At 35.2% G+C, this 25,172-nt stretch overlaps 1 protein-coding gene across 2 annotated transcripts in view; it reads right to left on the minus strand.

The window, feature by feature from the left end:
- The window catches only part of LOC117176299 (band 3 anion transport protein), a 177,653-nt gene that overhangs the window by 51,412 nt on the left and 101,069 nt on the right, over nt 1-25,172 (minus strand). For both annotated transcript variants that reach the window (XM_033366496.1, XM_033366497.1), the window contains one exon: nt 1,627-2,004. In XM_033366496.1, the coding sequence (XP_033222387.1) occupies nt 1,627-2,004 (378 nt within the window). The remainder of the gene's footprint in view (nt 1-1,626; nt 2,005-25,172) is intronic.

The raw sequence follows: 25,172 nt of genomic DNA on the forward strand, positions 1-25,172 counted from the left end.
TTTTTAAACATTATAAATTAATTTTAATTGAAAAAACATATATTTTTACCCAAAAATAGAATAATTAAATTTTCAGTAATGATATTAATTTTTTTTAAATAACAAAAGAGTTGAATTATTAATCATGGAATGAATTTTCAACTAAAAAAATTACTTTAGAACCAGATACTCGAATTTTGAACCAAAAAGATGAATTTTCTACAAAAAATCAAACTTTTAACAAAATATATGAATTTTTAAAAAAATATTTAAATTTTTAAACAAAGAAGTACATTTTCAATCAAGTAGTTAAATTTTTGTCAAAAAAATTTAATTCTCAACCAAATAATTCAATTTTTAAGCAAAAAGAGAGACATTTTTAATCAAGAAAATGAATTCTCCTTCAAAAAGATCAATTTTTAACTAAGAAGATTTTTCAACAATATACATTAATTTTAAACTTAAAAAGATAAATTTTCAATCAAAAATAAAATAGTTATATGATTAAAATTAAATTTTTTAAAAAATAGATGGATTTTAAACTAAAAAAATATACATTTTCAACCACAAATATGAATTTTTAACTGAAAAAGAAATATTTTCACGCAAAAATAGAATAATTACAGTTTGAGTAATAATATTAATTTTTAAAAAATAACAAAAGAGTGGAATTATTAATCATGGAATGAATTTTCAACTAAAAAAATTACTTTAGAACCAGATACTCGAATTTTGAACCAAAAAGATGAATTTTCTACAAAAAAATCAAATTTTTAACAAAATATATGAATTTTTAACAAAATAGTTAAATTTTTGTTCAAATAAATGAATTCTCAAACAAATAGTTCAATTTTTTACCACAAAGAGAAATTTTTAATCAAGAAAATGAATTTTGCATAAAAAAATCAATTTTCAACAAAGAAAATTAATTTTCTACCAAAAAAGAAGATTTTTCAACAAAATATAGGAGTTTTCAAATTAAAAAGGTAAATTTTCAACTAAAAATGGAATAGCTATTTTTTTTAAATTAATTTTTTAACAAAATAGTTGAATTTTAACGATAAATGTGAATTTTAAACTAAAATTATGAATCTTTAACCCGAATAGTTAGATTTTCAAACAAAAAGAATAATTTCTCTACCAAAAATACGAGTTTAAAAAAAACACATTAATTCCTAACAAAATATTAAACTTTAAAAATATTAACTTTCAACTAAATAATTAAATTTTTATGCCATGGCTATTAATTTCCTACTAAAAAATTCAAATTATTGAGAAAACCCTAAAAAAATGGCCCTCTTAGTCTCGTCTTACTATATAGATACTATAAAAAAAAAAAATAACAGAGGTTGGTAATGCGAGGCATAGCGACAAAAGAGCGAAATGCGTGCGAGGCGAGGCGAGGCACAGCGAGGAAGGTTAGGCTATAGGAGCGAGCGGATTAGTTATAAGGTGTGGATGGCTGGTACTTTGTAAGACGTAGTTGTAAGAAAATTCTGTAAAAAATGGAAGTGTAAGCAAGTAAATTTTTTAAGGCCATCAGGCCGAAAAATAAACGTTTATCTATTTATCTAAAAAAGAATAATAATGATAAAATATAATAAATACTATATATATATATAAAATTTTAAAATATATATTATCCACCTAGCTGTTTCTCTCCATTCGCGGTCTTCGCCGACGCCGTGCAACTCGTCCAGCTGGACAAAAACCTCATGGGGCGAGTGATCGTACATTTTTTTGAAGGTCTCATGAGGTATTCCGCCCTCTTTTCTCCGACCAATTTGCACTGTTGGATGTGCCTTGTGTCTCCTCATCCCTCGAGGATCATCACTCCTGTGGGACTCCAGGTCGTCGATGTCCAGTTCCTGGAGGGTCCGGGCCTCGTCCGGTTGGACGCTGACCCTCCGGCCGATAAGGCCGGCCACGTCCGGCAGACCTGCACCTGATCGCTTTCTCCATTGTGGATCCTCTTGCAGAGAGTATTTTCGCGATTTTTTCGGGTGGTGATGGTGGTGGTGTCTTCTAAAATAAAGAAATCAATTGTCCTCAAATTACAGCTGTTTTTTCTGGTTTTTTTTTCAGGGTGGCCGTTTTCAATCGAAGAATGAAATTCCCGGTTCGCAAACATTTTTCAAGGGCAATAAAGTCGAAGAAATCGAACTCTAAAGTTAAGAATTTTTCCATTTGAATTAATAAGAACTAATTGTGAGCTGCAAATTAATGCACTCAAGGTGGGACTCTTGAATTTCATATTTTTTAAATTGAAGTTTAAAAGCTTTTTCATTCAATAATATTGTATTCAAATCTTATTCAAATACTCAAGAATAAAAGTGGGAAATAATTTTTTTTTAACTTTTATAAATTGTAGAGTTTAAAGATTCAGATTATCCTTTTCAATGCTCTGAATTGAAGAATCAATCAATAAATTTATACATTTTTAAAATTATATCATTTAAAGAAATTTTTAGCTAGAAACATTAAAAAATGAACGATTACATCTTTTTATAAATTGAACACTTCTTAAATTAGAAGCTAAATTATTTTAATTTTTAATAGTTGAAAAATCCATAAAATGATTCCAAATTTTATATGAAAATCTTGAAACATCTGCACATATTTTTATCAAATTTTCAATTATTTTTGCAATTTTTTTAGAACTTCTAAATATCCTTTAAAATGATTCCAATTTTTCCTAATTTTTTTTATTCTGCCAAATTAAAAAAAAAAACTTAAAATCTTCCACATTCATTTTTCATAATTTTGTAAATCTTTCTAAATCTTTTTGAACAATTTTTAATTAAATTCAGTTAAACTGCCACATCAAATTCTTTTAAGTTTTATAAATTATAGATTTAAGAGATTCAGATTCAGTTCCAAAAATATAAATAAACGTTATCATTTTTAATGCTCTGAATTGAAGAATCAATCAATGAATTTAAACCTTTTCAAAATTATATCATTTAAAGAAATTTTCAACTAGAAACATTAAAAATTGAACGATTACGTCTTTTTATAAATTGAACACTTTCAATTAGAAGCTAAATTATTTCAATTTTGAATAGTTGAAAAATTCTTAAAACGCTTCCAAATTTTATATGAAAATCTTGAAACATCTGCATGTTGTTTCACATTTTTTTCAAATTTTCAATTATTTTTGCACCTTTTTCAGAACTTATTTTTTCTATTTTTTTTTAAACTCTGTCAGATTAAACAAATTTCCACATTAGTTTTTGATAATTTTGTAAATCTTTCTAAATCTTTTTGAATATTGACTTAAAATTAACTTAGCAAAATAAAAAATCATTATCAATTTTTATAGGAAATGTTTTTTTATTCTTCTGAAGCCTTTTAACATTCTTAAAAAGCTTTTAAATTTCTTGTTCGAAATCTGCCAAAATCTATATTTTATTTTAAATTTTGTTACCAATCGTCGGATTTTATGGGTAAACATAGACACTTTGTACAAATGATTTCAAATAATTTGCAATTTTAAATTGAATTTGAATTCTTTCAAAACTTCTAAATGTTTCTTCAACATACTTTAATTATTTCTAAAAATAATATGTCTTCAATTGTTATTTATGCATCAAAATTAAACAATTTGACTTAAATTAAATTTTTAATATTTAACTATAATTACTGATTTTAAATAAGCAATCAGATATTTCTAAATATTAAGTAATTCTTATTTTTCTTAACCCATTAAAAACCAAAGCTATCAATTTTATAACATGAGTTTGACCGCAAAATTTATGGGTATAAAAAACAATAAATCGATCAAAAGTACTGTTCCTTATGTTTTTGGGTGAACTAAATTCGAATTTGTCATCAAAATTCGAATATTGACTTCAAAATTAAATATGGCGGTTTTTGCATACAAAAATAGTGAGAAATGTTTGATTTTTTATATCCAAAAAACTGTTTTGCTTTCATCATCGTAGCTTTTCTCAAAAACTTCAAAGTTTAAAAAAAACTTCCATAGATTAAAAATATCTTGAAATTAAGCATAGAACACTATGAAATGTTTTCAGATTTTTTAGAAAAAATTTTTGATTTCTCAAAAAATAAAAAATTTGAAATTTGTAAAAAAATTTTTCAAAAAATCTGAAAAAATTCAAGAATATTCTTTGACTAATTCCAAGACATTTTTATTCTTGGAAAATTTGTACCAGAGCCTATAGAAATTAACCATAGAACAATATGAATTTTTTTAGACTTTTTAGAAAAAAATTTTGATTTTTCAAAAAATTTGAAATTTCCAAATGAATTTTTCAAAAAATCTGAAAAAATTCAAGAATATTCTTTGACTAATTCTAAGATATTTTTATTCTTGGAAAATTTGTACCAGAGTATTCGAATGTTCGAAATTCGAATTTTGACCACGGATTCGAATTTAACTCACCCAAAAACATAAGGAACAGTACTATTGATTTATTTATTGTTTTGTTATACCCATAAATTTTGCGGTAAAACTCATGTTATACAATTGATAGCTTAGGCCATTAATGGGTTAATTAAAAAACTTCAAATTGAATGGTTTAAAAATGGAATATTTTAGACTGTAAATTCTGAAAATACGAACCGATTCCGAATCATTTTTTAAAATAAATTATTATTCACCTTTTAAATCTTCAAAAAACAGTTCAGTTTATAAAATCTTTATTAACTTATATTGACTGTTGATCAACTAAAAATGTTTTTTATCTAAAATTTTTGATTTCAAAAACTGCATTTTAAAATTCTTTAAACTAAAATGTAAATTTAAAAATTTAAATATGAAATGAAAACATTCTTTAAGTGGAAGTTTTTCGAAATACGAATTCTAAACTAAATGATATCATAATTGAAAAAGTTGTGAAATTCCTGGTCAAAAAATCAATTCACTGTAATTTCCCGGTCTCATAAAATTCACGGTCATTTTCCGGTTTCCAGCTGCAGCGGCCACCCTGTTTTTTCATTGTAATTTGTTCTTGTGGAATATTTATGTCAAGGTTCAAACTAAAAGAGGAGGTGTCACTGTTAGAAAAAAACTTCAACCATGTTAGTTTGAGTGTAACTGAACTATTGTAGTTGAATTTTTAACTAAAAACACCAGAACCCCGATTTAGTGAGAGTGTCGGGACTTGTCTGCAAATAGCCTTGTTACCAAATCGGGGGAATCGAAACGTAAAGAAACGGGGCCGTTTGAACCGTTTCCAATTATAAATGCATAATATTGCGCACTACACACGACTGAGTACTCGCGCACTGCGGCCCTTCCGGGGCGAGAATCGCAAACGTCTCTCGCCCCTTGAGCTGAGAAACTGCGAATGCCAACAATTCCAGTAATTACAAAACCGGGGGTTAGAAAATCGGGGTTCTGGTGCAGTTGAATTTCCAACTCAGGGTGTCTACTCAAATCCTAGAGTTATTATAAATAATGTTTTTTTTCAGTTTCTAGATATTAAACTGATATGCTTAATTTAGAACATTTCAGAACAGATCATTTTTATACAAAAAATGAAACATTTTAAGTTAAAACATTGATTTTTCAACGTTAAAAAAATATTTTTAACTAAATAGTCAAATTTTCAGTTGAAAAAATAACAAATATAATTATTTAAATAAATACATTTTTAGCTAAGAAATATCAATTTTCAACCAAAAATAAATTCTTGAATTTTTATTCAAAATTAAGTTTTAAAGAAAATGATCAGTTTTCAACTAAAATGATGAATATTCCTCTGGAATAGTTGAATTTACAACCAAAAATATGAATAAAGATTAGTTTCTACCAAAAAAGACGAATTAAAAAAAACATACATGCGCCAAAAAAAACATACATTCACCAAAAAATAGTTGACTTTTTAACTGAAAAAATCAATTTTCAACCAAAAATAGAATAGTTAGATTTCTAGTTAAAAAATGATTCAATAAATAATAAAAACAAATAATAATTAAATAAATCAACCTTAAACTAAAAAAGATTATTTTGCAACGAAAAATGAATGGTTTAGTTTTGATTAAAAATTAATTTTTTAAAAAAGTGATACATTTTAAATTAAATGATTAATCTTATTCTGGAATAGTTGAATTTACAACCAAAAATATGATCGAAGGTTAATTTTTACAAACAAATAAGAATTTTCAAAAATACATAAATTCTTTAAAAAATTGTTGAATTTGCAACTAAAAAAATGAATTAAAAAAAAAAAATAATAAATAAAAAAATACTCAAATTTACAGGTATAAAATTAATTTTCAACCAAAAATAGAATAGTAATTAAATTTCCACTCAAAAAAATGATTTAGTAAATAATAAATAGAAATAATAATTAAAATTAAAAATTTTGAACTGAAAAAGATAAATTTTCAACGAAACATGAATTGTTAAATTTGGATTTAAAATTAATTTTAAAACAAAGTGATACATTTTCAACTAGAATGATGAATTTTCCTCTCGAATAGTTTAATTTACAACCAAAAAGATCAGTTTTCAATCAAGAACGTGATATGATCCAAATAATCAATACTGATTAAATACACCATATTCCCTTTCTAATATGTCTGGTGATGGCCCGAGCCCTCTTTTGGCGAGGGTTCAGCACCATTGATTTCTCGTCCACAATCTGTCAGAATGACGCCCTGGGTAGGGTCATTAAGACCAGCGCTACTGACGGTCGGACCAGGGGCCGAAGCCCAAAATCGTATTCATATTTCTCGTCAGTAATCTGTCATCATGACGCCCTGGGTAGGGGCATTAAGACAGATCTATGAACGGTGGATCAGGGACCGAAGCCCAAGATCAGTTTCAAAATTCAATTGCTCTAATAAGAACAGGTACATGTGTGATGACAAAACTTCAAAATTTCATTGGTATGGTAATTTATTTTTCTCCTATCAACTCCCTAGGTAGAGTGAGAGAGATAAAGAAAAAGGAGAACTTGGATGAAGTATTCGGGACGTCTATTCGTGATGTCGGAGAGCGGATTGCTAGTAGTCCATTCGGTGTGCCGGGTGAAAGTCGAGTCAAGATAGTGGCACGAACGCGTGCCTTTATACACAACGCCCGGGGCGCGCGCCGTGGCTCCCCTCGCTCCTCTCAACCCTGCGCATGCGCGCGGAGAGGGAGGTTGCTGTTCTCGCGTTCGCCCCACCATTCCGTTTTTGGACCCGCGCACCATAGCTCGCCTCGAGTCTCCTACTCTGGCTAATGCGAGTAGAGAGGGGATACTCGTTCGTGAGCTGCCTCCCATCATCGTCCGTGGTCCGCGCGCAAGTGTCTTTCTGGTGGTTCGAGTGCGTTTCGACAGTTCTCCGCTCTAATCTCTCTTCTCTACTTTACAACTTATGTTTATTAACTAATGCTACAATTGAATAATGGAATACTGTCAGGTAAGAATAGTTGATATTACTTTGACATTAATTATCTGAATATAGATATTTATATTCATTAACATGTGACAATAAAGCAAGGCTCGTCGAGGTCACAGCTGGGAATTGAGATCTGGAAATAGTATAAGGTCTAACATCGCGATAATTCGTGGGACGTCGTCTTCGAAGCTTGTAACGCTTCCTGGTGATACTCTGGTATTCGGGATCCTCTTCCGAGGAATCCGACATCACCTTTTCTTCGTCTTGATAACGTGGAATGGCACAGGTGTCGGCACTGGAGAGCGATCGCGTATCTGCATGAGGGTGCCGTGGATCCAGCGGTCGGTGTTTCTTGAGGTCTTCGGCAGAGACGTGAGGTGCTCGGATGAGCGTTGTGGAGTATGGCTCTGCACCAATACTGATTGTAGGCCGTAGCTCAGCTTGAGGACGTAACGGACCCGACGGGCCTAGTGCGTTGTGGTCTTCGTCTGGGGCGTGAGATGCTCGGATGAGCGTTGTGGAGTAAGGCTCTGCACAAATACTGACTTTAGGGGCTCGTAGCGGAGGCGGTGGTGGGACACTTCCTTCATCCTGATTCAAAGGAAATTCGTTTGTGATAGGTGGCTCGTTGTCAGCATCAGTCCGTTGTCGGAAATGGTGTTGCTTAGGCGCTGGCCAAAGGTCCATTCCATGCACCTTTTGTGACTGGTTGTCTGTCTGGATCCTGTAAACGTCGCCAGCGACGTGTTCGATGATCTGATATGGACTAATTCTAAGATGATCTAAGGCGGCGTTATACTCTGCGGCTTTATTCCAGAGCTGATGATTTGTAGTAACCACCCAGTCTCCAATGTTGTAACGAGGGCCAGTTGGCTCGTTTTTATATTTCTCCTGGTAATGTTCCTGGTGCTGACGAGCCTGACTTTCGCGTAGTTGACGGCTCTGAGCTGGATTACCCGATTCCTTGAACCCAGGTGAATCCTGTAATCGCCATTCTCCGGGAAGTTGTATTGTTTTTCTAATAAGTAGGTGAATAGGTGTGGTTCCTGTAGCTGCATTTCGTCGTCGGCGCAGTTCGAACAAGAGTTGAGGTACGTTGGTTCTGAGGCATAAGCCGGAGGCGCAATCCTTTCTTGATTTCTTGATTGCGTCTTTCTGTCGGATTGCACCTACTATCGGCGAGAAAACTATTGGCATCTGCCTTTGAAGCTTAACAACTCACTAAAAAAAAAAATGATAGCGCAACAAAAAAAAGTCATTTAAAAGCTGAAAGTGCATTTGAGAACAGTCAACTTTAGAGCATTATTTCTTATACAAGGGGCGATGGTAAAAATTTGAAAAAATTCATGAGTATGAGGAAAACTGTTGTGAATCAGTTGCAGTTGAGAAATTTCAAAAATAATAAGAATTGTTGCTTAAAAGCACAAAAAGGTGCAACTATATTATCTTCAGTTCTAATACAGATATTAAAGCGATTCAAACTGCAAACTATAATTGATAGGCTCTGTATTTATTTTCAATCACCCGAAAGGATGTGTTAGTCTTCTTTTTTGTGAAAATCGCGATATTTTTAGACTTTTTTTTTTTTGGAAAACAAATGACAGAAAGCAGGGGGGGTCCGTTTTTTTACTGCCGACCGTTGGTCTCTTTCTTTGACCCGTGGCCAGGTGCCATCCAAGCATTCAGAACTAGGGGCCGAAGAATGGCACCAGCGGTCGGCAGTAAAACAAAAAAGGGCCCCCTCTGCTTTCTGTCACTTGTTTTCAACAAAAAAATGTCTAAAAATATCGCGATTTTCACAAAAAAGAAGATAAACATATCCTTCCGGGTGATTGAAAATAAATGCAGAGCCTATTAATGACAGTTTGCAGTTTGAATCGCTTTAACATCTGCATTAGAACTGAAGATAATATAGTTGCACATTTTTGTGTTTTAAGCAACAATTCTTATTATTTTTTAAATTTCTCAACTGCAACTGGTTCCCAACAGTTTTCCTCATACTCATAAATTTTTTCAAATTTTTTCCATCGCCCCTTGTATAAGAAATAATGCTCTAAACTTGACTGTTCTCAAATGTACCCAAAAATCCTTACTTTATTTTACATTTTTCAGTCTGCTAAGCACAACCAATTTTTTTACATAAACGCCTTTCAGCTCATTAACGTAGAACACTTTCAGCTTTTAAATGACTTTTTTTTTGTTGCGCTAGCATTTTTTTTTGACTGAGTTGTTAAGCTTCAAAGGCAGATGCCTATAGTTTTCTCGCCGATAGTAGGATGGTAGACAGGGGTGGTCCAAGGTTCGCAATCCCATTTCTTACTAGCTGCCGCCCATAAATGCCGCTAAATGCCCATAAATGCCGCCTATAAACTAAGCCCCGTTGTCACTGAGGACTCGGTGAGCGTAACCCCAGCGGGAGAAAACTTCTTCTTCTAGAACTTGAGTGATGATGGGGGCAGTAGCGGTGCGCAATGGGAAAGCTTCTACTTATCTTCAGAACAAATCAGTGACTACTAGGATGTAACAGGTTTACAAAAAACACAGAGGTGGTAGCCGGTAACATAACGACGAGTTTCTCGGCTCATTCCGGGCCAGATAATATATTCGCTGATTGACCGTAGGATTTCCTCGGCTCCCGGGTGCCCAGACAGCGGTGCATCGTGAAACTCCCATAGAATTCGTTGCCTTAAAACTTGAGGGGGGGGGGGGAGCAACCATCTTGAAGTATCCGTGGCTCTGCGCCAGAAATCATTCTGGCCCAGGCGATGATTGTTGAAGACCCGACTCTCCTCCATTGTTCATCGTGGCTGGAGTTCTATTTGGTTCCAGCGGCGGATGCCTCGTTTGATGTCCGGGTCTTCTGTTTGGGCGGTGTACGAGGTCTGTTAAAAAAATACGCGGACTGTTTGAATTTCACGGCTCGAGTTGGTTTCAGGAGAATCCGCTTGGTGTCGCTAAGTTCGTACAGATCAGCTGTTTAAAACGCGGTATTCCAGTCGCAGATATCTTCATTTCTTGATAAGCTACACGGTTTTAAGTAAAGAGTGTTTTTTTTGTTTGTCGGATTGTAAAATGGACAGCCTGAAAGAGCAACGAATTGCTGTGAAATTTAGTGTCACTCGGGAAAATCTGCAACTGAAACATTTGCCATGGTCAACACGGCCTACGGTGATGTTGCCATGAAGCGTACTGCATGTTTCAAGTGGCATGAACGTTTCAAGGGTGGCCGACAGTCGATTGACGATGATGAGCGTCCTGGGCGTCCTTCAACGTCAACTGACGACCCACACGTTGACAAAATCAACACCTTGGTGCGCGAAAACCGACGTCTGAATATTAGGGAGCTTTCCGAAGAGTGTAGGATATCAGTTGGATCTTTTTACGAGATTTTGACCGAAAAATTGAAGATGCACAGCGTCACTGCGAAATTTGTGCCACGCTTGATGACCGACGACCAAAAAGCCAATCGCGTCCGGGTTTGTCAGGAACTGCTTGATCGTTCAGACGAAGATGAGAACTTTTTGCCACGAATTATAACCGGTGATTAATCATGTGTCTATGGTTATGATATTGAAACGAAGGTCCAATCATCCCAATGGGTGGGTCAAACGTCCCCAAGACCCAAAAAAGCTCGCCAAGTTCGGTCGAATGTCAAGGTTATGCTGACAGTTTTTTTTATGCTAAGGGTGTTGTTCACCACGAGTACCTCCCTCAAGGCTCCACAGTCAACTAGATCACTTACATTGAAGTACTGAAACGTCTGAGGGACGCCGTCCGACGCAAAAGGCCAGAACTGTGGATAAGTGATAACTGGTTTTTCCATCACGACAATGCTCCAGCTCACTCAGCACTCAGAACTCGTGAGTTTTTCGCCAAATACTCAATTACTGTTCTTCCCCACCCCCTATACTCACCTGACCTGACTCCTTTTGACTTTTTCTTGTTCCCAAAACTAAAAAAAAACCCTCAAAGGAAGAAGATTTGAGACGATTTCGGAGATTAAGACAAATGCGACGAAGGAGCTTCAAAAAGCCATCACAAAAGAAGCGTTCCAGGACTGTTTCAACAAGTGGAAACACCGTTGGGATAAGTGTGTGCGTAGAGTATTTTGAAGGAGACCCAGACGTGTAACTTCCAAATAAAGTACTTTTTTATGATCTCAATCTGCGTATTTTTTGAACAGACCTCGTAGACTTCCTCGAAGAGAGAATTGGTTGCTCGTAATACTGGAACATGTTCGTTTGAAGCTTCTTGAGGATTGAGGTGGCGGGGTGGAACCATGCCATCTCGTCAGTTTGTCCCGGGTACCTTTTTGCCGATCCAACCAGGTCGGAGTCTTTCTGTCTGTACGCAAGATAAAACGCGGATCCTCGAGATAGGGCCGGTAATGTGTAATACCCCAGATCACGGCGAGACAGTCTTGTTCGTTGCAGTAGTAGGCTGCCTCAGTAGCAGAAAATTTGGCTCTAGCGTAGGCGATGATCCTGCCATATCCGTTTGGCTCTTGTTGCATCAACACGGCGCCCATGCCCCGGGCGCTGGCGTCAGTTTGAAGAATGAAGGGAAGTAGGGGCTCGAGTCGACTCAATGGTTCGTGATGGGTGAAGTATTCTTTGATAGCTTATAGGGCCATTGAGGCTTCAACCGTCTATTTGTAGGGGCGTTTAGGGGACAGCAAATCCGAGATAGCGGCGATAGTTTCAGAGTAGTGGGGAACATATTCGTGAACCCAGGCTATAAAACCCAGGCAGACGTGCTGGCGCGCCGGTGAGATTTATTGCTGGGGTTCCTGGGTTGGTTTGTGCTCGGCGGTTTCTCGAAACGCCGAGCTTCGCCAGTTTTCCTGAGGAGCATTCCTCCTCTCTGCTCTGAGGACGGGGCAGTCTCGATGGAAGTTACACTCAGGGCAGTAGTAACAGGGTGGGCCATTTCGCCATTTTTCGTCTTCCGGAGATTGGCGTTGATAAGCTTGGGCTTTCTTCTTCAGCTCCTTCCTTGGTTGATCTTCGGTCTCGTCCATTTCAGCCTCCACTGCACGGTCCTCTTCGTCGTCTGGTTGGAGTCGCGGAGCCAATAAATATTTTTGTTGTAGGAAAACCGTCACCGGCTCCTTTTCGGCCTGTTTCTTTGAATACAGTTGTGCATTCAACCGCATTCTCGTGTTTTTTCTGGCATATTTCTGCCGAAAGACTTCGCGGAATTTGTTCCACGTCAGCGAGAGTGATTTAAACATCTACCACCATTTGGAGACAGGTTCTCGAAGAGCCTTTCCTGCTAGCCGTGTCCATTGAGACGGCTGAATATTTGATTTTGTGAAGGTCTCGCACTCCCTGACGAAAATCTCCGGGTCTTCGTGGTCGTTCCCTGAGAAGTTAAGAAGTTCCAATGCTGGAGCTCGGATTGCTCTGATAAGAGACGTCCAATCAAAGGACGGCATGTTACTGGCTAGCACTGTATATGGTACGAAGTAAGTTGGCCCGATGGTGGCTGGTGCTAGCGCTCGAACCGGAACTTGGCCTGCTTCAGTGGGTGGTCCGTTTGGCTGCGGCCTCTCGGTGCAGCTCAATCCGGCGCTTGGTGACGAGAAAAGGCGTGAATCATGACGCCATATCGAGGGAGGCGAAAAACTTCTCGCTTTTTGGCGCACAGGGGCCGTGACGCCAGGCGCCCGTGATGGTCCCGCCTTGTTGCTCATTTTTTTGATGGTTCGTCAATCGGTGTAAAACTGAGAAATGGGACAGCGCTGCTATCTGTTGATAAGCAGTGTTGATAACCAGGTGGTTGTGTCACTACACTGTGAAGTGGGGGGCTTTGACTGGTGTCGTGTGTTTCTGATGAGCCCGAAACAGATTTGTCATCCAAATTATAAAGCGGGGGGGGGGGGGGGGGGGGGGGGGGGGTGTTATCTGGTGACAATGGAGCCGGAATATTTGTAGTAATAGAAGATGGTTCAAAGATACGGTTGAAGATTGGTTTTACCCTTCCTGCGACGTTTTCTACTTCAACTGCGTGGTCGTTGGAATCTGTTGTTTCTTGTGGAGGGTTGTTGTTGGACGCCACCGAATTTTTTTGTCCACTTCCGGAAGTGGAAGTTGATCTTTTCCTTTCGAACCTCACAGAGATAAGACTTGTCAGGTGTTTCGTCGTGCCCCTAGGTTGTGCCGCCAATTGATATGATCCAAATAATCAATACTGATTGAATAGACCGCATTCCCTTTCTAACATGTGGGGCGATGGCCCGAGCCCTCTTTTGTCGGGGGTTCAGCAACATTGATTCCTCGTCCGTAATCTGTCAGAATAACGCCCTGGGTAGGGGCATTAGGACAGATCAACTGGCGGTCGAACCAGGGGCCGAAGCCCAAGATCGATTCAGCTTCCTCGTCAGTAATCTGTCAGAATGACGCCCTGGGTAGGAGCATCAAGACAGATCGAAGGACGGTCGGACCAGGGGCCTAAGCCCAAGATCGATTCAACTTCCTCACCAGTAATCTGTCAGAATGACGCCCTGGGTAGGGTCATTAAGACCAGCGCTACTGACGGTCGGACCAGGGGCCGAAGCCCAAAATCGTATTCATATTTCTCGTCAGTAATCTGTCATCATGACGCCCTGGGTAGGGGCATTAAGACAGATCTACGAATGGTGGATCAGGGACCGAAGCCCAAGATCAGTTTCAAAATTCAATTGCTCTAATAAGAACAGGTACATGTGTGATGACAAAACTTCAAAAATTCAGTGGTGTGGTAATCTATTTCTCTCCTATCAACTCCCTAGGTAGAGTGAGAGAGATAGAGAAAAAGGATAACTTAGATGAAGTATTCGGGACGTCTACTCATGATGTCGGAGAGTGGATAGCTAGTAGTCCATTCGGTGTGCCGGGTGAAGGCCGAGTCAAGATAGTGGCACGAACGCGTGCCTTTATACATAACGAGCGGGGTGCGCGCCGTGGCTCGCCTCGCTTCTCTCAACCCTGCGCATGCGCGCGGAGACGCAGGTTGCTGTTCTCGCGTTCGTCCCAGCATTCCGTTTTTGGACACGCACCATAGCTCGCCTCGAGTCTCCCACTCTGGCTAATGCGAGTAGAGAGGGGATACTCGTTCGTGAGCTGCCTCCCACCATCGTCCGTGGCCCGCGCGCAAGTGTCCTTCTGGCGGTTCGAGTGCGTTTCGACAGTTCTCCGCTCTAATCTCTCTCCTCCACTTTACAACTTATGTTTAATAGACTAGTTTAATGTTCAGTTTGAAAAACTAATTTTCCACACACAAAACAAATTCTAACCAAAATGCTGAATCTTTAACTAGAATAGGTGAATGTTAAACAAGAACAGAAATCTTCAACTAAAATGATGAATATTTAACTGGAATACTTTGATTTTCCACCAAAAAGAAAAAATTTTAATTAAAAAGGTTAGTTTTCAAGCCAGAAGATTAATTTCCTACCAAAACAGACGATTATTTAGAAAATACATGAATTTTAAATAAAATAGTTGACTTTTCAACTGTAAATACAAATTATCAATCAGATCGTTGAATTTTCAACTAAAAAAAATATCCATTCTCAACCGAAAATGGAAAACTTAAGTTTTTAGTAAAAAATAAAATTAATTTTCAGGCAAACTCGTGAGCTTGTTCTTCATCACAAAAAAATTAATTTTTAACGGAAGATTTTAATTTTCAATCAAGTAATTGAATTTGTATTTAAAAAGAAGAGAGCGAGAGAGATATAGATAGAATAGGAGGACAAAATTCGGATATACGATAAAGATTTCTTTCTAATTACCTTTTTATAAACCCTTAAAGTGTATTGTGGGTGTCATATACCCCAAGCAATTTACAAACTGTTGTAAATCATACCTAATTCTAAAAAATGCAGTAAGTGTCGCCTTCTAGCTTTATCAGGAGACACAAACTGTAAGCAAAGTCGCCTAGCATACTGCATTAAGCGTCAGTCTACTAGCAGCAGCTGCTGAAAGTGAAGGTAAAAACTCGTGGGGTCTAAAACACCCAGTGTGTACTTAGTGAGTGAACAAGTAATTTTAGAGCAAATTTTTATTGCTGAAATTTAATTGATTTTTGTTTTCTTTTTAACGTAAGTATATCATATGAAGTGAAATAATTTATTTTTCTCGATTATTTCATACTTTTTTTCTTTATAGATGGCTTATAACATACGGCAGCGCGTCATGCGAGAGCAGACTGTGGATGTGTTGAATGAAATATAATTGTTCAAATACAGTTAAATGTGGCTCTTTTTTCAATTTCTTTTATTTTTATGGTATTACATGTTAAATTTCCTCAATTTTTATAATGATAGATCGATTTAAAAGAAAAAAACCTAATTCATCATTTTATCATAAAATTGACTTTTCAACTGTGCAAAGAATTTTTTTTAAGCACCCTTGTTGCAATATTTTTTTTATGAAAGTACATTATTTCAAAAGTATAGACATAAATTTTCAGGTTAAAATAATTAAAATTGTGTAGGTTCTGCATTTTTTAGTTAAAAAAACAACATTTTTTCACTTTTTTCAATAATTTTGTTGACAAACCTAAAATAAATAAATGGTTATAAAATCAACTCTACCTTATAAAAGATAGCTTGAACTATGTCGGATAATTTTATTGTGACAAAATATTTAATAGGGGTTAAACAATACATTATTAGATACACTGGGGCGTTGAACACCCACGATGCACTTTACCGTGATTTTTACCATGTATACACTTTGAGGGTTAACTGAATCTTTAAAAAATAATTTTCTGATCGAGAATCGACTTTTGAATTCTGGTCTAAATATCACTTAATTCCAGGATAGAAAAGTTTAGAGTTCTGCAAGAAAAATAAGCGTGCGGTTTCTTTGGACACGACTTCGGTAATGAATTCGCGTATGACTGATAGAAAAGTATAAAAAAAGTTAGAATGGATATAAAAGAGAGATAGTTAGAAAATAAAAAGATCAAATAAAAAAAGTTAAAATAATATTAATGTATTATTATATGTTAAAATAAATTGTATTTCGCGCCACCTCCGAACAGACCAACCCGTAGCTCCCCCACTTTGTGCTTGCGTTGCCACAGTTTCAAAGAATAAACAAAAACAAAACAACAAGAAAAAAAGCACTCCTGCTTCCTTTGCACGTTTGGTTACTCATACTCTTGTTTGTGCAAGAAGTGTGTAAATCGTTCCGAGGTGGGTAAACATAAACGGAGTTCGCGGAGATACAGTAGTGATTCGTCTGATGACGAAGATTATTCGCGCGAATTGTTTAAAGTGATCAAGAAATTGAAGACGAAACACAGAAATAGGCGCCCCCGTCGTAGGAGTTCTACTTTGTCATCTTCGTCAAGAGATTCCAGTGTATCAGGTATTAGCCGCCATCTTAAACCCAATGATCTGTGAGGTATCACCTGTCAGAAACGATCTGGGTCTGACCAATTTTGTATCCAATGGCTCTTAACCATAGTGGAAAAATACTTTTCCTTGGGTGAATCGTTTTTCCATCATACAGGCTCTTAACCCGTATATGGGACTGTTACGATTGAGACGCTCCAACAGGTTTTTTTTACCAATGCCTTTTTTACAAATGCAAACTTGTTTTTAAAACAGATCGAGGCAGCCGTCGAAAAAGGCGAAGGCTACGCTCTACTTCAAGAAATGGCGCATACTCTCCTGAAATTTCGGAGCCGTAAGTAGATCATACATCAACCTTAGAAAGAGAACTAGGGTCACCGCTTTTGAATTTGGCATCCCCAGCAAATATCTCAAGTGTTCTCGAGGTGCAACATGTGACGTCTGAAGCTGCTGATTCGCAAAATAAGAGAATTAAAGAAGGCGTTATTAATTCTCTTGGAAAATGTTGCCTGGAAGATAGGTCCCTTGCGCCGGCTGTCCTGGAGGGCATTGCCATCCGCTGGGCGGACATTATTAAAATTGGCCTTTCTTCAGAAGAGAGAGCAACACTCGTCCTAAAATATCCGCCACCGGTTAATTGTTTGGACATCGACCCTCCAAAGCTCAACGACGAAGTTAGGCCTGGGTTAAAAAAAGCTGAAAACACCCTTTCTAGGGACGAAAAAATTCTGTCGAAACAAAAGAGTTTGACAGCTAGTATTTCTGCTATAGGCAGATCGATTTTGACACTCGTCCAAAGAGATGCAGATCAAGAAGGGGAAAGTGTGGATCCTCTGATTGAGATCCTAAGTGAGGCTTGTCGCTTGCTCACTCCTTCTTGGAGGTAATCCCTAGACTAGAGGCTACAAAGATGGATCTGTTTCTATTCGGAAAGGATCTGCAAGAGAGTTTGAAGTCTGCTAAACTGCTCGATAATTCGGCCAAGGTGTTAAGACCTGCAAAATCTCAGACGTCAGGGACATCAAAAAACGGGAGGGGCCCGCCTCGTCGACAAGTGAAGCCACATTTTTAATTGCTGGAAGATTACGTTTATTTTTTTAAAAATGGGAGGCTCTAACCTCAGACCCGCGAATTTTATCGTGGATAAAGGGTTATAGGATACCCTTCTCTTCTCCTCCTTACCAATTAAAACCTGTCCATAAATGCAAATGGGGCAAAATGGAGATATGTAATATCATGTGGCTTATCTCTCAACTTAAAGCGAAAGGAGCAGTAGAGGAATATAGTCCGTCAAATGATCAATTTATTACTAGCTTCTTTCTTCTACCGAAACCTGATAGGTCTCTCAGGTTCATTTTAAATCTTAAAGATCCCAATGAATTTATCCAAACAGAGCATTTAAAACTCGAAGACTACAGAAAAGCTGTCAGTCTTGTGAGACAGCACTGTTTTATGTCAACTCTAGACTTGCAGGTCGCGTATTATTGATTATCAATACATGAATCGGACAGAAAATTTCTAAGATTTGAATTCAATGGACAATAAATGGACAGTGAATTCAATTTACTTGTCTTCCGTTTGGTCTTTGTACAGCCCTTCAAGTGTTTATGAAACTAATGAAACCTGTTGTTTCTTATCTATGAAGATTAGGACATAGTTCGGTTCTTTATTTAGACGACTTTCTACTTTATGGAGATACATATCACGATTGTGAGGTGAATTTAAAGACAACTAAAGAGTTATTAGAAAGCTTAGGGTTCATAATACATTTTAAAAAGAGTCATTTGAATCCCGAACAGAGATATAAGTTCTTGGGGTTCATTTATAATTCTAAATCTATGACATTAGAACTGCCCCCTGAGAAGCGATCTGATAATCAGAAACAGCTAGAGATCTTTAGTAAACCTTTGCAGTGTAGGATAAGAGTTTTCGCACAGTTCTTAAGATCTATAGTAGCTTGTTGTCCAGCTATTAAATACAGCTGGACCTACAGAAAGGATTTAGAAAGACAAAGATTTTTAGTATCAGGAGAAAATGATGAAAATTATAATGCTTTTATGATTGTAAGATTTAATCCTTTGGACTTGAAATGGTGGCAATCATTTATCTTATTTGGAAATAACTATAAAAGGTCTTGTGTTTCGCTGAGATATTTTTTTGATGCTTCTAAGTCAGGATGGGGAACTGTATGTAATAATCAAAAAGCTAGTGGATTCTGGTCAATGTCTGAACGTAAGCTTCACATTAATTGCTTAGAACTCAAAGCCGCCTTCTTTGGTCTTAAAAGTTTAGCAATAAACTATCATAATGGAGAAAATTGATTAAGAATAGATAATACAACTGCCGTATCGTACATTAATAGAATGGGCGCTGTTCAGTACGAGGACTTAAATAAGATCTCAAAAGAAATTTGGCAATGGTGCGAGGAGCGAAATATTTGGATTTTTGCTTCCTATATTAGTTCAAAAGATGATTTTGAAGCAGATGCCGAGTCGCGAAAATTAGAACCTGAAACGGAATTTGAACTATCTATTCCCACATTCAATAAGATTGTCAAGACTTTTAGAAAACCAGAAATCGAATTGTTTGCAAGTAGAACGAATTCGAAATGTGTACGTTATATCTCCTGGAAAAGAGATCCCGGCTTTTCCGCCGTTTAGTACGAGTATAATATTAAGAACTCCTACACAAATTAAAAGAGATCAGGCGGAGGGAATCATGATAGTACCAGACTGGCCAACCCAGCCCTGGACTCCGTTATTTCATTCACTAATGATTCACAAACCAATTAAATTTAATCCGGATATCAATCTTTTGATTTCGTCTGATAGGAATCCCCATCCGCTTTGGAAAAACCTTACCCTGGTGGTAGGGTGGTTATCCGGGAGGCGGTCCTGAGACGAGGAGCCCCAGAAAAATAGTTGGAGGTCATGATGGGTTCTCTAAGTTCTTCTTTGATAAAAGCGTATGACGTGGTACTCAAAAAATGGTGGAGAGTCTCAGTCGAGAGATCGATTGAATTGGTTAATCCTTCGATAGCAGATCTACTAGTTTTCCTAACCAGCTAAATTGATAAGGGGTTGTCACATAGCTCCATAAACGCGACAAGATCAGCAATCTCATTAATCGTAGACTCGGAAATCGCTAAGGACCCTAGAGTGAAGCGTTTTTTTAAAGGGGTGTCCAGTTTGCGATCTTCAAGACCACGTTATGAGAGCACCTGGGATCCAAAGATAGTATTAGATTATTTTTTAGAAATACCTCCAAATGAGGAGCTAAGGTTAAAAGAATTATCAAAGAAATTAGTAACCTTGCTTGCTCTCATAACGGGTCACAGAATGCAAACATTTTCATTAATAAAGATTGTTAACATTAGAAATAGAGAAACGGCAATGGAGATTAAGATCCCCGACCGCATTAAGACATCAAATAAAAATAGAACACAGCCTTTACTAGTCCTACTGTTTTACTCTGTAGAAAAAATATCTGCAGCTTCAGCCTCATGAGGCTGTTTCTTCGCAAACTTTAAGTTGTTGGGTTAAAGAAACCTTAACTGAGAGCGGCATCAAAAAATTTTTTGCAGCTCATAGTACACCACATTCGTCCACATCGGACAGATAGGTCTCAAACATTCGCCAGATTTTACGACAGAGAGATTGTAAAGGATAACCAGCAATTTGCTAGGTCTATCTTAGAGGGTTAATATACAGTTAATTTCAATTTGTGTTTAATTAATTAATTAATAGATTTGTAAGGAATTCTTCACATAAACATCTCGGAATGTAATAAAATTTGTAATAAATTTTTCTTATCAGATTGGTTGCCGTAATCTGCTAACTACTTTCAACATCTACGAGTTGATCTATTCGGAGGTGGCGCGAAATACAATTAAATAATTGAACAAACTTACCTGTAAGTGAAGTTCGATTCTAATTGTATGAGTGCCACCGAAGAATAGATCAGTCCCACCCGGTATATAAATAAACTGGCCCTCTAACTAAATTTTTTAATTCTTATTTATGCCCTATTAGCAAAGATTACGGCCATTCTTTGAAATAATGAGTAGCCAAACGGGCGAAGGAAGCAGGAGTGTTTTTTTTTTTTTGTTTTTGGTTATTGTTTGAAACTGTGGCAACGCAAGCACAAAGTGGGGGAACTACGAGTTGATCTATTCTTCGGTGGCGCTCATACAATTAGAATCGAACTTCACTTACAAGTAAGTTCGTTCAATTATTTAGTTATACATTCAAATTGAAAATATTTAGATATTAAATTATAAATTTATACATTATTATAATTAATAGAATAAAAATAAAATATATAAAAAATAGATGGAAAGAATAGAAAAGTTTAGAGCTCTGCAAGCAAAATAAGTGGACGATTCTTTGGCACACGACCCCGGTAATGAATTCGCGTCTAACTCGCTTCGTCACCGAAATTCAAGTTCACGTTCCTAGACCGGAGAAAACGACTTGACGAGAGACCTGACGTAATCGACTGCATCAGAGAAATCGTCTCGTTAAACTGAACGAGGAACACCTTCAACTGCTCAATGCTCGTCAAAGGCAAAAAAAAAAAGAACTCGACCTTATTTTTCGATATAATTCAAGATATCTTTTTCTTCTTGTCATCTAATTCAAGATATTATTAATTAATTATTCATTAATCTTTAGAGCTACTCGAGAATTCGATATTTTGAATAGAAGCCAAATCTGGAAGACCTTCCGCTTTTAACGGTCCAAAGTGTATTCGCATTCAAAGGCCACCAAAAAGGACTCGACCTTACTTTATTTTATTTTATAAAATCCAGAATTAATTGTTTTCTTCATCATCTAATTCCAGATATAATTATTTATAATAGAAGTGAATTATTCATATTCAAATATTTTTTCACGATAAAAATAAACTTTAATGTCATCTAGCTTATAGGATTCTGAATTTGGGTATAAAATATTTCTTTCGGAACTGTTAAACTTGTTTTCTGGGATTATTTTAAAATGAGAGAAGTTTGTAATTTAAATTAATTTTGAACTTCAGGTAAATTCATTTTGAGCATTTTAATCTTGAAATTACAAAAAATTATGGCTTTAAATTTGAAAGTGAATAATTTGAATATAAATTTATTAATTTTTTAATAATTCAGAGTTTACAGCGAGAATTCTCTCAAAACGGAGGAAATAGGGTGATTTTTCCCGAAAATAGAGGAATACATTCTTGAAATGAAAATTAATATTAATACAATATTGAATTTTCTAACAAAAAAATATAAAATTTTTAACGAAGAACATTAATTTTCTACCGAAAAATACGCATTTTCAACGAAAATGATCATTTTCAGAGAAGAAAAGATAAATTTTCAACCAAACAATTATATTAAAAAAAAAATGATTTTCAAACAAATAGTTACGAATTTTCAAGCAAAAAATACTTTTTTGAAGACTTTCCCACACATTTAAATTTTTTAGCTAAAACTAGGAACTTTTAAAAAGAGAGTTGAATTATTAATCTCAAAAGTTGAATTTTTTAGAAAAAAAGTTAACTTTTAACTAACAGATAAAATTTTATAAATAATAATAACATTTTTAAACAAATTTTCTATTAGAAAAGATGAGATCAACAAAATATTTGAATTTCAACGAAAGAGAAATTAATTATTAAACAAACAGTTACATTTACCAGATAATAGCTGAATTTTCGACGAACAAATTACTTTCAAACAACATAACAATAACAAAATAGATGGATTTTCTAAAAAAGAATTAAATTTTCAATAAAATAATTAAATTTCCAACAAAATAATTGAATTTTCAACTAAATAAATAAATTTTCAACTAAAGTGATGATTTTTCAACCAAAAAAGGTGACTTTTTGTAACAAAATAGTTGTATGTTGATCAAAATAATCAACATTTTCAACAAAATAGTTGAATTTTTAATAAAATGGTTAAGTTTTAAACAAAAGAATTGAATTTTCATCAAGGTAACTCAATTTCGAACAAAAGAAATGAATTTTCAAGAAAACACATATTGTTCAACAAAATCGCTCAATTTTCAACAAAATAATTACTTTTTCACCAAAATTGTTAAATTTTCAACAAAATAATTAAGTTGTCAACAAATTAATTAAATGTTTAACTAAAAAGATGAATTTTCAAACAAAAAAGATGACTTTTCAACCAAATAATTAATTTTTCCTTAAATAAAAATTTTTTGAACTTAGCGATGAATTTTCAATCAGAAAAGATGACTTTTTAACGAAATATATGGATTTTTAAAAAATAAATAAATTTTCTAATAAGTAAATAAATTTTAAACTAAAGAAATAAGTTTTTAACCAAAAAAAGATTACCTTTTGTAATAAAAAAGTTGGCTGTCGATCAAAATAATCCAAATTTTGAAATTTTTTCAATTAAATTTTCAACAAAATGCTTATATTTTTGAAAAAATAATTAAGTTTTCAAAAAGTAATTACATGTTGAACTAAATAAATAAATTTTAAACTAACGAGATTAATTCCCAACCAAAAAGATGACATTTTAAAAATAATAGTTGAATTTGAAAGAAGATAATTAAATTTTCAACAAAAAAATTAAACTTTCATCAAAACAGTTGAATTTCCAACAAAATAATATATTTTCAACGCTTGCAATCTGAAAAAATTTAAATTTTGAATGCGAGTTCACGTGATTAGAAATCATTCAATTTCAAACGCTATTAATTTAAAAAGTTGTAATTTTCAAGTAAATAAATAAATTTTCAACTGAAGAGATGAGTTTTTAACCAAAAAAGATGAACTTGTGTAACAAAATAGTTCTATGTTGATAAAAATAATCATAATTTTCAAATATTTTCAATTAAATTTTCAACAAAAAGGTTAAATTTTTAACAAAATAAGTAGGTTTTTAACAAACTAATTAAATTTTGAAGTAAAGAGATTAATTTTTAACCAAAAAATATGACTGATCAACAAAATAGTTACATTTTCACCAAAATAATTATTTTTTCAACAAAAGAGATGAACTTAACAAAAAAAGATGACTTTTTAACCAAACAGATGGATTTGAAAAAAAAAGAATTAAATTATGCACAAAATAATTAATTTTTAACTAAATAACAAAATATTCAACTAAAGAGGTGAATTTTCAACCAAAGATGACTTTTTAACAAAACAGATGGAATTTGAAAGAACATAATTAAATTTTCAAAAAAAAAAAAAAGAAATTTTCAACGCTTGCAATCTGAAAAAATTAAAACTTTGTATACGGATGCACGTAATTAGAAATAATAAAATTTCAAACGCTATTCATTTCAAAAAATTTTCTCTAGTTTTTAATTTGAATTTAAAAGTTACATTATGGATCAAATAAAAACTAATTATAGCGAACTTCCAAAAACAAAAAAACGAAAAAAGTCTATTGTCGCTTTTTCCTTTAAAAACTGGCAAAAGTCGGATTTAGCAAAAAAAAAGTCATATTAAAAAGTCACCAAAAAGAACTCGACCTTATTTTACATAGTCAAGAATAACCATATCTCACTCTCCTAAAATTCAAGATACAATTCTTAAATAATCTTTGGATCCATTCCAAAATTCTTGAAAATTTCGAACAACTGAAGAGGTCGAGATCCTTTTTGGTGTCCTCGACTTTGAAGGACCGAGAGAGAGAGAGAGAGAGTCATTCTTTGAAGTGAAAGATAGAATAAGAATGAAAATAAAAGAGGATCAGCTTCCGGTGAGTTCCGGTTGGCACGACACAATCGGCACAATCGGCACAATCGGCACAATCACTATACCGTCTGATATCACCAATGCGGTCCTGATAACGATCGTAGTCGATGGACATGAGTCTGCTAACTAGTAGGCGGAGATTGGAGAAGAAGCAAAAGAGGCAAACACTATTTTATTCAGTTGCGAACTTGACACTTGACACTTGACACTTGAGAGTTGACAGGCCTTGACAGTGAGATGATGTCACTGGCACGCACCTCTCGCACTCTTCCTTCCTCCTTCGAGTCGCAGACTCAACGACCCGGTCGACCCAATTAAACTCAAAACAATGACTGAGTGAGCTTCTCAATCAGATGTCCTCTTTGCACCTAGTTCAGCGAGCGAAAGAGACAAACCTGGCCAAAGGCCATGACTGCACCAAGACTGCCGCATTGTCGTCTAGGTCTAGGTCTAGGTCTGGGTCTGTGTCTCTCAGTCTTGGGTCATTCTCAGGACATATCTTCTTCGAATTACGCAAATCAGCTTACAGAATTTTCAACAAAATGGTGGAATTTTCGACCGCAAGAAGAATTTTCAAACGAATTTTGCAATTTTTAAACAAAAAGATTAAACTTTAACCAAAAGGCCTTGTATTTACAACAAAATGGTAAGCTGGAAATATAATAGTTGATCATTCAAGATTTTTTTTCGATCAAAGACCATTGAATTTGACCAAAAGGACGGATTCAAAGATTAACAAATCAATTTTTAACAAACAAAAAAA

This window comes from Belonocnema kinseyi, chromosome 7, assembly GCF_010883055.1.
Source record: "Belonocnema kinseyi isolate 2016_QV_RU_SX_M_011 chromosome 7, B_treatae_v1, whole genome shotgun sequence".
NCBI classification, from domain to species: Eukaryota; Metazoa; Arthropoda; class Insecta; order Hymenoptera; family Cynipidae; genus Belonocnema; species Belonocnema kinseyi.